Below are 10433 nucleotides of genomic sequence, written 5' to 3'. Positions count from 1 at the left end.
CTATCGATAGATAAAATCAACGACCAGCTCATCCTTCTATTGACGGGGGTTTGTGAGTTTAACTATACTTACAGTTTGCCTTGTGCTATAGAAGCTATTGAGAAATTCATGTTCAAGTTTCTCCTAGCTATCTATGAAACCAACATCGAGACCAGTGTACCAACCAAAAACATTTTCTTTTAAGGAGCAAACGAACTGCTTGACAAGATAATCTCCATAGGTTCCAGTATTATTACAAGTTTCAACGAAGTGTGTAATGTGTTTCTTTGAATTTCCTTTACTATCAAATTGTTGAAATTTTGAAGGTTAATAACCCATAGGCATCTTCAAACTATCAATTCATGAAGTATATTTCTTCGCATATGCGAGAGAATACTTGGCGGCAATACTGTACTTGTCTTTAATGGTTCCCATAGTGAAGTCTTTCAACTAGTCAATGGGAATTGCCCTATCAGATGAAATTTGAAGTTCCTTAGGTGTCATTATTTGCCTTGCGGATGAGTCTCCTTTATCTTGCATCATAGGGAGCTTCCCAGGTGCATGACTTGAATCTCCCTCCATCATTTTTTCAATACTATTTGTCAACTTGACAATTTTATTATCTTGATCTTGCATATGCTTCGTTGACTCCTCAATTGCCTTTGTTAAATTTGCGAGTTTTTCTTTAACAGTTGAAGTGTTAGTCACCTTTGGTTGGTTAATTGCCGTGGATGGTGGAGTAAAACATGGATTTTCTTTTACATCGTACTTTGAGTGGAACAACTCATGTGGAGTGATTGGAGCAAATTCAGTGATCAAGATATCATCATCATCTTGTATGATGAGATTCTTAGATCTAGAGGGGCTAAGTAGAGCCAATGTCTTTTCAACAATTTCAGCAATGTTCTCTCCTTCTTCCAATTCAGTTGAAAAGGATCTTGCCCCCTTTGAGGATCAAAAATTAAAGATAGGAATCGGTGCAGATAGAATTTGAAAAACATGTTGTCCCAGAAAGTTTTCTTTGTTCCTAGTGATCGGTCATATGCTTTCCATAGTAGCGTCTAGCAAGTTTTTCACATCAGAGGAAAACTTGGAATCTGTGGCCTTAGTAGTAGCGAATTTGAAATTGGTCTTCTTTGGAGCCATTTCAGTGTTCTTAAAATTTGGTAATTGAAGAGATGAGGGGTAGAGATCGTCCCACCGGGTGTGCCAAAAATTTGTAACAAAAACTTTTTGCATAGAGAAAAATAAATAATCAAGGCAAGAAAATTGCATAAAAATGTAGTATTTGATTTCAATAAATGATTAGCATTACAATTTTTATAGTGTTCCTCTGATTCTTCAAGAATATAAACTATCTTGATGAGCTTGATTTTGATTTTAATTCAAGAGCCTGTGAAGCATGGTCTTGAATCTCCATTTTGAACTTGATTTAATTATCCGCCACGAACAAGTAATTTGATCATGAACGCCTTGATATTTGGTTTGCCTTCGTTCTTGATCTTGTAGCTTGAGTGCTTGAACTTATAGTTTGTGGAGAAATTTGCAACCTTTGATCCATGAGCTCTCTGCTTGATTCTTGTTCTCACTTCTAGTGTCTTCTAGCTTTATGAAGGCTTCTATTTATAATTGTAGGGAACGATGTGGCTTTGCATATTAATTAGTCCGTTTGAACTGACCAATACCAACTAGACACTTGTCACAACTTTATTGGTTGTTGATTTGACTTGATATGCCATCCTTTCTTGACAAATGGCATGATTTCATTGCCTCATTTATTTGGCTTGGATTGCCACATCACTTGACACGTGGCATGAGACTGGGCTTTAAGATGAGCCATAGTAATTTGGGCCTAATAAATTGGGTTTATCATTGAGAAATTTTCAGAAACCACTATGTTTTAGTGATTATTAGCTTGCTATAGCTACCATTTACTAAATTACTTCCTATAGCTATATTTTCACTTGTTATAGACTGTATTCGATGTATTTTTGCAACTGTATTCATGAATACAGTAGCAAAACTCGGCGGAAAACAAGGGAGTTCAGCTAAGTAGAGAATGTATTCGACTGTATTCGCAAGCTGTATTCGTGATACAATAACGAAATTTGCGAAAAAAGGTCTTCAGCTGTTTAAAAACGGTAAGTGAATCAATTAACGCGATGGACTCTTAATATAACTCAACAAATTCAATTATAACACACAAAATTTGTATTTCCAATTATAGAAAAGATTCTTAACCGAAAAATACCCCAAAAAACAGAGCAATCTTTAGAGATTCAATCCATCCTTTCTTTTTTTAATGGTATCTTTACTAAATATTTTTTAGTGATATCTTTACAAATAGATTTATATATTAAAATTATATAATTACATTGAATACAGTTAAATACATAAAAATACATTGATTACATGAAGTATAGCAGGTCATCTATAGTGCAAAAACATATAAATATATACTGCAGATACATTATATACATACATACATACATACATACATACATACATACATACATACATACATACATACGTTATATTAATTAAAAAAAACATATAAATACATTCATGGAATACAACGAGACAGTGAATACAATGAAATACATAGAATACAACGAGATACATTGAAATACAATGAAAAAAAGACAGTGAATACAATGAAATACATGGAATACCGCGAGATACATTGAAATACAATGAAAAAAAAGGTAACAAACTCTTCAAGTTCCTCAGCTCCAAACTCCGTCCCCAATCCACCAATATCCAAGCCACCGCCATGTGGGGCGTCGCCACCGGTTAAATGAAGATAGTTGTTGAAGAAGTACCAATTTAAAGGATCAAACAGAAACTAGAGACATAACTTCTTCAGATCTCACAAGGCAAATATGAACAATCAATGCAAAATCTAAGAAAATTTAGAATGTGTAATACAACTGTGTGAAAGAAATCGCCGGCCGGAGGAGGGGGTTAGGGGTGACACAACAAGGAAGGGGGGAAGTGGTCGCCGGCTAGATCTGTCGTTGGCGGAACACAGCCCCTACTAGGGTTTCTAAAAGCAGGGGAGGAAAAAATCGGGGGAGAAAGAGAAGAAAGAGGAAAGAGAAAGGAGGAGATAGGGAAGAGAGAGGGAGAGAGAAAAATAATACACATGGTATTTAATAGCTTAAAAGTAGGAAGTGACCATAAATAGATATTTTGCTATAAAAAATAAAAGGTAGCTATAAGAGATAATTTTTTAAAAGGATATTTACTTATAATAAATAAGGTATCAACCTTTGCTATAGGAGGTAAAATTTCCTTTATTCATTTGGAACCTAATTAAATGGACTAGACCAATATATTTGGACTACTTATTAAATCCAAGTGTATTAGCCATAATATTTATTTGGAATTTATTTTAAATTTAATATAGTCCAAAATAGTTAGATTTAATAAAGTTTAAATGTTTACAAGTACAAGATTCAAAATATCTAATTTTTAGTATGAGTCGATTACAAATTCTTTAAAAGTTATAAAATACATTTAAAAGTTTAAAACTACAATAAAGTACTATAAGTCAATATATTAGTAACTCGCTATATTTGAAATGAGTTTGAAAACTCTTAATTAAAGAAAATATCATTTGACTCCCCAATTAGTACAGATAGAGGAAGCACTACCAAATACTTTGCCGAACATAATTTTTGCTTATCATTCATGTGCAGCAACCTTAATTCCATGGATTTGCCGGGGCACACGTCTGTGTTACTTTCATTCCAGATACGCTAATCTTTGAAAACAGTTAGTGGTAGAAGTGTCCTATGATATTAGGCAGAAATTTTTTCCTATGACTTTTTCTTCAATTTCTCAACATTTTCCACGCGTACGTATCTAGTTTTCGGATACTATAGTAAATGAAGTTCAATATCAAGTTAAAACCTTATTAGTTCATGTTACCCACTATCGGGGAAAAAGTAAGTTGGCAGTGAATTTGGAAAATTGATGAACATGTAAGTTTGGAGCCTTAGAGGAGCTTTAGTAGCAGTGACGAAACTAAAATTTTTTTCAAGAGTGTTCAAATTTAAAAGAAGTGAATTTTTTTTTGACAAAGGGTGTTCAATATGTGTTATATACCTCTAAAATATAATATTTTACCTCTGTACACAGTGTAATTTTTCGACGAAGGGTGGTCAACCATGTGGCTTCGCCATTGTTTAGTGACGAGAAAAATTCCAACCATCCTAGTCCTGCCCAGTTGGCACCTCACTGCTTCACAATCAATTGTGCCTGAAATCTAAAAATGCTTTTATATACTTACTTTTTTCAAAGCATCTTATTAATCTTATTCTTAAAAATTTTGTCACTCTTCAAGCTATAAATCTATAAATAGAGGGATTAATTGCACGTCGACCTGGACGAAACCAGTGTTACAACCATGGGTAAAGTTCATTCATTACTTCCATTTCTCATGCTTTTTTCCTTTTTCTTTCCAGCAAATGCAATTTCCCCTTTTTCTTCAGAATCCTTTTGCAGCTATACACCATTCCCCGAATTTTGCAAATACATGTTACCGATCAACAAGTCTGCTACTATTCAAGACTATGGCCGTCTCTCTCTTCACCATTCCTTATCAATGAATGATCATCTCCTTTCTTTGGTCAATGACGATCTCTTTAATCTTCGATATGCATTGCCTGAAACCACCATTCGTGCCCTTGAAGATTGCCAACTTCTCTGTAGCTTGAACCATGACTTTATTTTAAGCGCCATTCAGTCCATCCATTCTACAAACATGCTTGAAAGGTTAAACTATTAGAAAGAGCACACTTTAAATTACTTAATCATATTATCCATCAAAACACCCCATCACATGTGGTTTGATCATATATATATGTTTCACTTTTTCCGCGGCTATGAGATTTGAAACGCTGCAGAACGTCATGCATGTTATGTTACGAATCATATTGATTTGTATGTCCTATCTTATCTAAAAGTATAAGCGGTTAGAAAATGCACATTTTTAATTACTTAATTATATTTTGTATCAACAGGTTACAAGCTAAAGATATTCAAACGGTGCTAAGTGCCATATTAACAAACCAAGAAACTTGTTCCGACGGTCTCAAAGCTGTAGCTGTTGGTACAATCGTGACAAATATGCTTCTATCTCCATTATCGGATGGGGCCAAATCTTTTAGCGTTTCATTAGCACTTTTCATGCATGGATGGGGTTATTCCGCTATCAAATCCCGATCACTATCAGAGAAGAAATTTCCATTTTCTGGTGGAAGGAAACTGCTTCAGTCAAATGAATATGGTGTGACTGTGAATCAAAGCGTGGTTGTGAATCCTGATGGAAGTGGTAACTTCATAACTATTAATGAAGCTGTGGCTGCAGCTCCCAACAATACTGCTGCAGGCAGTGGTTATTTCTTGATTCATGTGGTGGCTGGTGTTTACGAAGAATATGTTTCCATTCCCAGTAACAAACGGTATATTATGATGACGGGTGATGGGATCAACAAGACTATTATTACTGGAAACAGGAGTGTGGCTGATGGTTGGACTACATTTAGTTCTGCAACATTTGGTAACTTTATTGATATATCCATTCGATCATTTTCAAGATTTTCTTTCATTTACTTATATTTTTCCCATATCCACCATTGACTTGGCGTCAAGCAGTATATATATATGTGTGTGTGTGTGTGAGTGGTGAAGGCTGGGTGGGATTGTATTTAGTTCATTGAAACTAGGCGGTCACAACAATTCTATGCAAGTCATGTCAGCTACTCATATTGAAAGTTCTAGTTAATTAAAAACGCAAGTGAAATGTTCCTCCGTATATGCACACATTATCACATTAATTTCTAGAGAGTTGTTTAATTTCTATGTGGTCATTGTTTCTGTGTAATCTCGTGAAGGCAAGTGGACAATTTTAATTATCATTATTCTGTCAATTAGGATTTTGCTCAATTGTAAAAAGCTCAATACCAAATTTCAACTATTCATATTCTGGGACTATATATGTTATTTATGTGTTTGTCTTTTATTTAACTTTTATTGATTGTTTGATAAAGTAATTTAAACAAAAATTATTTTAAAATTTGTCCAATTAATTTAATTTGACATGACTTTAAACATGAATTAATTGAGATTAGAATCATTTTAGAATTAAAGATCTTATAGTAATTAACTTATCTATAGTGTTAACAGTTTTAAGAATATTTGTCTTTATAACAGTAAATGTGTTTATAAGCACTTTTTATCCAAGCACATGAACAACTTATTTTCAGCTCAAATATTTTTATCCAAACACATAACTGCTTATTTCTAAAACAAGCTCCAACACTTAGAAAGTGCTTTTAAGCATCAAATGCTTAAAAGCTACTTAAATTTAGCCAATCCAAACGGGCTCTATACTAGTTTATTTTAACTTGTTATATATAGCAGATTACATCCTGATTTTTTAGGTTATTAGTCTCACTTGTTATGAACAACATATATAGTTATCTTTAGATCTCCTAAAACTATAAACTTTTATTTTTTTAACACTATCAAAATACATAATTTAAACCCTTAAATTGTTTACCTTCTTTGGCAGCTGTAACCGGGAAAGGATTCGTTGCTATGAACATAACCTTTAGAAACACGGCAGGATCAATCAAGCACCAAGCGGTAGCTATAAGAAATGGTGCAGACATGTCCACATTTTATGGCTGTAGCTTTGAAGGGTACCAAGACACCATGTATACTCACTCCCTAAGGCAATTTTATAGAGAATGCGATATTTATGGGACAGTGGATTTCATATTCGGGAATGCTGCTGTAGTGTTCCAAAATTGCAACATTTATCCGCGTCTCCCAATGCCTAATCAATTCAATGCCATTACGGCACAGGGCAGAATGGATATCAATCAAAACACTGGAATTTCAGTCCAAAATTGCAGCATCAAAGCTGCCCAAGACTTGGCTTCTACTCAAACTTTTCTAGGGAGGCCATGGAAAGAGTACTCGAGAACGGTGTATATACAATCATTTATGGACAGTTTGATTGATCTTGCTGGTTGGTCTCCATGGTCGGGAGATTTTGCTCTCAATACATTGTATTATGCTGAATACGCCAACACAGGGCCAGGGTCTGTGACCACTAATAGAGTCACTTGGCAAGGCTACCATGTGATAAATGAGACGGATGCTGTCAACTTCACTGTTTCAAGTTTAATTCAAGGAGATGTTTGGTTGCCTGCAACTGGAGTTCCTTTTACTAGTGGCTTACTTTGATAAGGGGCTAATTAGTTCTTTGTTCTGCAATTTACAAATTCTTTCTTAATTAAACCTATTAAATTTTTATATGAGAAAGAATGTTATCACTGAAGGATTTATAATATTTGAGCCATAGTACTATTTATACCACTGTGTTTCTGTTTAGTACAATGTACCCAATCCCTCAACTTTAGCCTTTGCATTATGTTTCATGTTTCGAAAACTTGGATAGGTTCGTATTATTTTGGGACTTGTTGGCATAATTTGGAGAGTTCCTGGGGTTCCTCCGGTGAGTTTTGGCATATTTGGGGAAAGTTGAAACATTATTGAAAACTGGTGCTGGTGCAGCTGCAGAGGTGAGCCGCACCTGAGGGCTGCACCTGCCCCAGATGCATTTTAGGTGCCTCTGCGCCTGGTGCCTTTTTAGGCCAGAATCTCAGTTTAGTATAAATAGCTCCATTTTGTAATTTTAGTTCATCCTCCATTAATTTTAAGAATTAGGAACTCGGTTTTAAGGGGAATTGTATTTGATTATCATCCATGACGTTGGAGTAAGTAATTCTAACTCATATTTATGATTATATCATGGATCCATTTATAGATTTACCTTAAAAACAGGGATTGAAGGTGAATGGTGATGAAACTTTAGAGAAAACTTAGAATCGCCTTAATATTAATTTAAATGCCTTAATGGACTTGAATTAAAAAAATCGAAGAATAGATTTGGACTCATAAAGTTATGAGTAACTGAATTTTGATTTGTTTCAGAGTTTGATCATGTGGACTATGTTTAGGCTGTTGGTCATGCACTGTACATATGTTTATAAGTCGCATCTAGGATTTCACACTTAATTGTGATTATAGAACATGAGTTGTCCGTGTGAACTATGATATACACATGAATTCGTTTATGCGGTTAGATATTGCGTGCGAATATGAACCCGTCCCTCGTTATTTATTGTATCACCTGATTACCACGGGCAGTGTGCACACAACTGGATTGTTCGATACGTGGAGTGTTAGAGCATATGTAGTGCCATTTGATTGTAAAGCTTAAGTCTTTATTATGCATTAGTAATTATCGACTTTTCTTGTTGCATTTCCTATAAATGCTAGACTCGTGCATATCTAATTATGTTGTTTCTATACTTTATTATTGTTTTCATAACGTGAGCAAGTTTGATACAATTCCTCGACATTACTTTATTGAGAACAATCGATGATACTTACTGAGTATGTGTTGGTGTACTCATACTACCATTTTACATTTCATTTGCGAGTTATGACCCTAGCGCCAGCAGAGTTCAGGAGGGAGCTTACAAACTTATTTAGATACTTATAGTGGGAGCTGCTTCGCCTAGTTTGCAGCACACTGGAATCCCCTTCCATCTTCAATTACTGTTATTCATTCAAATAGTATATTTGTCACGACCCCAAAACCTTCCTTAGGAATCGTGATGGCACTTAGTCCCTAGGACTAGGTAAGTCTAACACATAGAGAGTTATTAACTAAATAATTGCCATACATATGAACCAATCACGGTGACTCTGGGGCCTGGGAACGCGATGACAGGTGTACCTTGAAGTCTCCGCTGCAACTTACAATCAGCTAACTAATGAATGCTGTGAGCGAGGTACCTGGATCTGCAAATAAATGTGCAGCAAGTGTAGCATGAGTACACCACAGCGGTACCCAATAAGTATCAAGACTAACCTCGGTGGAGTAGTGACAAGGTACAGTCAAGATACCTACTAGACATAATAACTTGTACAAGTGTGAATATCAAGCTAATAGAGAATAATGTCAATATAAAGCTAAACATGGAAAGAATAACAATACAACACTAGCAAATGGAAAATAGAAGAAACAATTAGCAACAAAGAGTAAACAGGTAATAACACTGTAAAGTAATCAGAATGCGATTTAAGTCCCAGTGAAACCAAGTGAGGAAAAACAAGTAACAACCAAATAATCAACCCCTCTTACACAAGATTTACCCAAGAATCACCCCGAGTTACCACACCTCACAATCACAATCACGGGTCCCAAATCATGAATCACATTTGGTATCTCGTGCCGACATTATCAATTAAAACCGCACAGACAACTAACGTGCTACATGAACAACTCACGTGTTAATACCATTAATGCCTCAGATCTACATGGTCAACTCACGTGCCAATAATAATAATATCTCAAATCCGCACGGACAACTCACGTACCAACAATCCAATTTATGCACAGAAGGTAGGTATATAAGGATACGTGTACCGGGTCAATAAACAACAAGATTCATACTCTTAGATTGATATAGGTAACACATTATAGCGATTGCTTGTGCAAGTGTACAATTACAGCTCAAATCAACAGGTAAGATCAGTGACACCAAATACCACATTGGAAACTACACAATACAAACTCGTAATATGTATGGATCACACAAGATAGTCACACCACCACACAAATATTATAAATGACAATGCCCCCAGGCCATCACACATCATCCCTGACATAGGACCCTTGTCTCGCCAGGCGCGCAACAATAAAGTAAATATCTGCCTTGTCTCGCCAATTTAATGTACAGAAGAAACCTAAAAGTCTAAACCGGTCAAATTTTCACATATAAGGCCGTGTACACACTCTTCACCTCGTGTACACGTCTTCCACGTAGTTCAAATAAATCAATCCTTATGGGGTAGTTCCTCTACACAAAGTTAGGCAAGATATTTACCTCAAACTCCCTCAATCAATACTCAAAAATAGTTTTTTCTTTACAATACACCTCCGCTCAGCTCAAATCTAACCAAAATCGACTTAATAACATCAAATAATGCAAGAGAAATCGATTCCAATAAATAGAGCTATGATCTTTGAAGAATTCCTCAAAAGTCAACCCTGGGTTTGTTCGGTCAAAACCCGAGTCTAAGGTAGATTTCGACTACCCATAACTCCACGAATCCCAAATTTACATTTTTCAAAACATAGACAAATTCACTTTGATTCTCACAAATTTGATATTAAATCTAAGATATAATCATGAAATATAGTTGGAAATTGATCAAAATCACTTACCCAATGATTGTAGATGAAAATCCCTCTTCAAATTCACCTCCTACCGAGTCTAGGGTTCCAAAATATAAAAGATAAGACCAAAATCTCGTAACTCAACCCTTATGTTCAGCTACAGAAGTCGCATCTGCGACCCAGGGTT

The 10433-nt window shown here is 35.3% G+C and overlaps 2 protein-coding genes across 2 annotated transcripts; both read left to right on the top strand.

Annotated features, from left to right (window-relative positions):
* Positions 1 to 4390: 4390 nt before the first annotated feature.
* On the top strand, positions 4391 to 5392 carry LOC104231204 (probable pectinesterase/pectinesterase inhibitor 20). The gene is made up of 3 exons (XM_070163911.1): positions 4391 to 4758; positions 5007 to 5280; positions 5354 to 5392. Exons 1-3 carry the CDS (start codon positions 4391 to 4393, stop codon positions 5390 to 5392), a joined length of 681 nt encoding a protein of 226 aa, XP_070020012.1.
* A 62-nt stretch (positions 5393 to 5454) lies between these two features.
* Positions 5455 to 7239, top strand: LOC138884361 (probable pectinesterase/pectinesterase inhibitor 7). The gene is made up of 2 exons (XM_070165549.1): positions 5455 to 5545; positions 6560 to 7239. The coding sequence occupies exons 1-2, from the start codon at positions 5455 to 5457 to the stop codon at positions 7237 to 7239; spliced, it is 771 nt and encodes a 256-aa protein (XP_070021650.1).
* The last annotated feature ends 3194 nt before the right edge of the window (positions 7240 to 10433 follow it).

Source organism: Nicotiana sylvestris, chromosome 12 (genome assembly GCF_000393655.2).
Source record: "Nicotiana sylvestris chromosome 12, ASM39365v2, whole genome shotgun sequence".
Lineage (NCBI taxonomy): Eukaryota > Viridiplantae > Streptophyta > Magnoliopsida > Solanales > Solanaceae > Nicotiana > Nicotiana sylvestris.
Note: the sequence above shows the minus strand (reverse complement) of the source record. Positions and strands in the feature narration are given on the sequence as shown.

Excerpts from the sequence above, each read along its gene's own strand:
- LOC104231204 (XM_070163911.1), top strand. The coding sequence starts at position 4,391 with ATGGGTAAAGTTCATTCATTACTTCCATTTCTCATGCTTTTTTCCTTT. Across the intron at positions 4,759-5,006 it reads TCTACAAACATGCTTGAAAG|GTTACAAGCTAAAGATATTC; the intron begins GTTAAACTATTA and ends TTGTATCAACAG. Across the intron at positions 5,281-5,353 it reads CAAATGAATATGGTGTGACT|CTCCCAACAATACTGCTGCA; the intron begins GTGAATCAAAGC and ends CTGTGGCTGCAG.
- LOC138884361 (XM_070165549.1), top strand. The coding sequence starts at position 5,455 with ATGATGACGGGTGATGGGATCAACAAGACTATTATTACTGGAAACAGG. Across the intron at positions 5,546-6,559 it reads ATTTAGTTCTGCAACATTTG|CTGTAACCGGGAAAGGATTC; the intron begins GTAACTTTATTG and ends CTTCTTTGGCAG.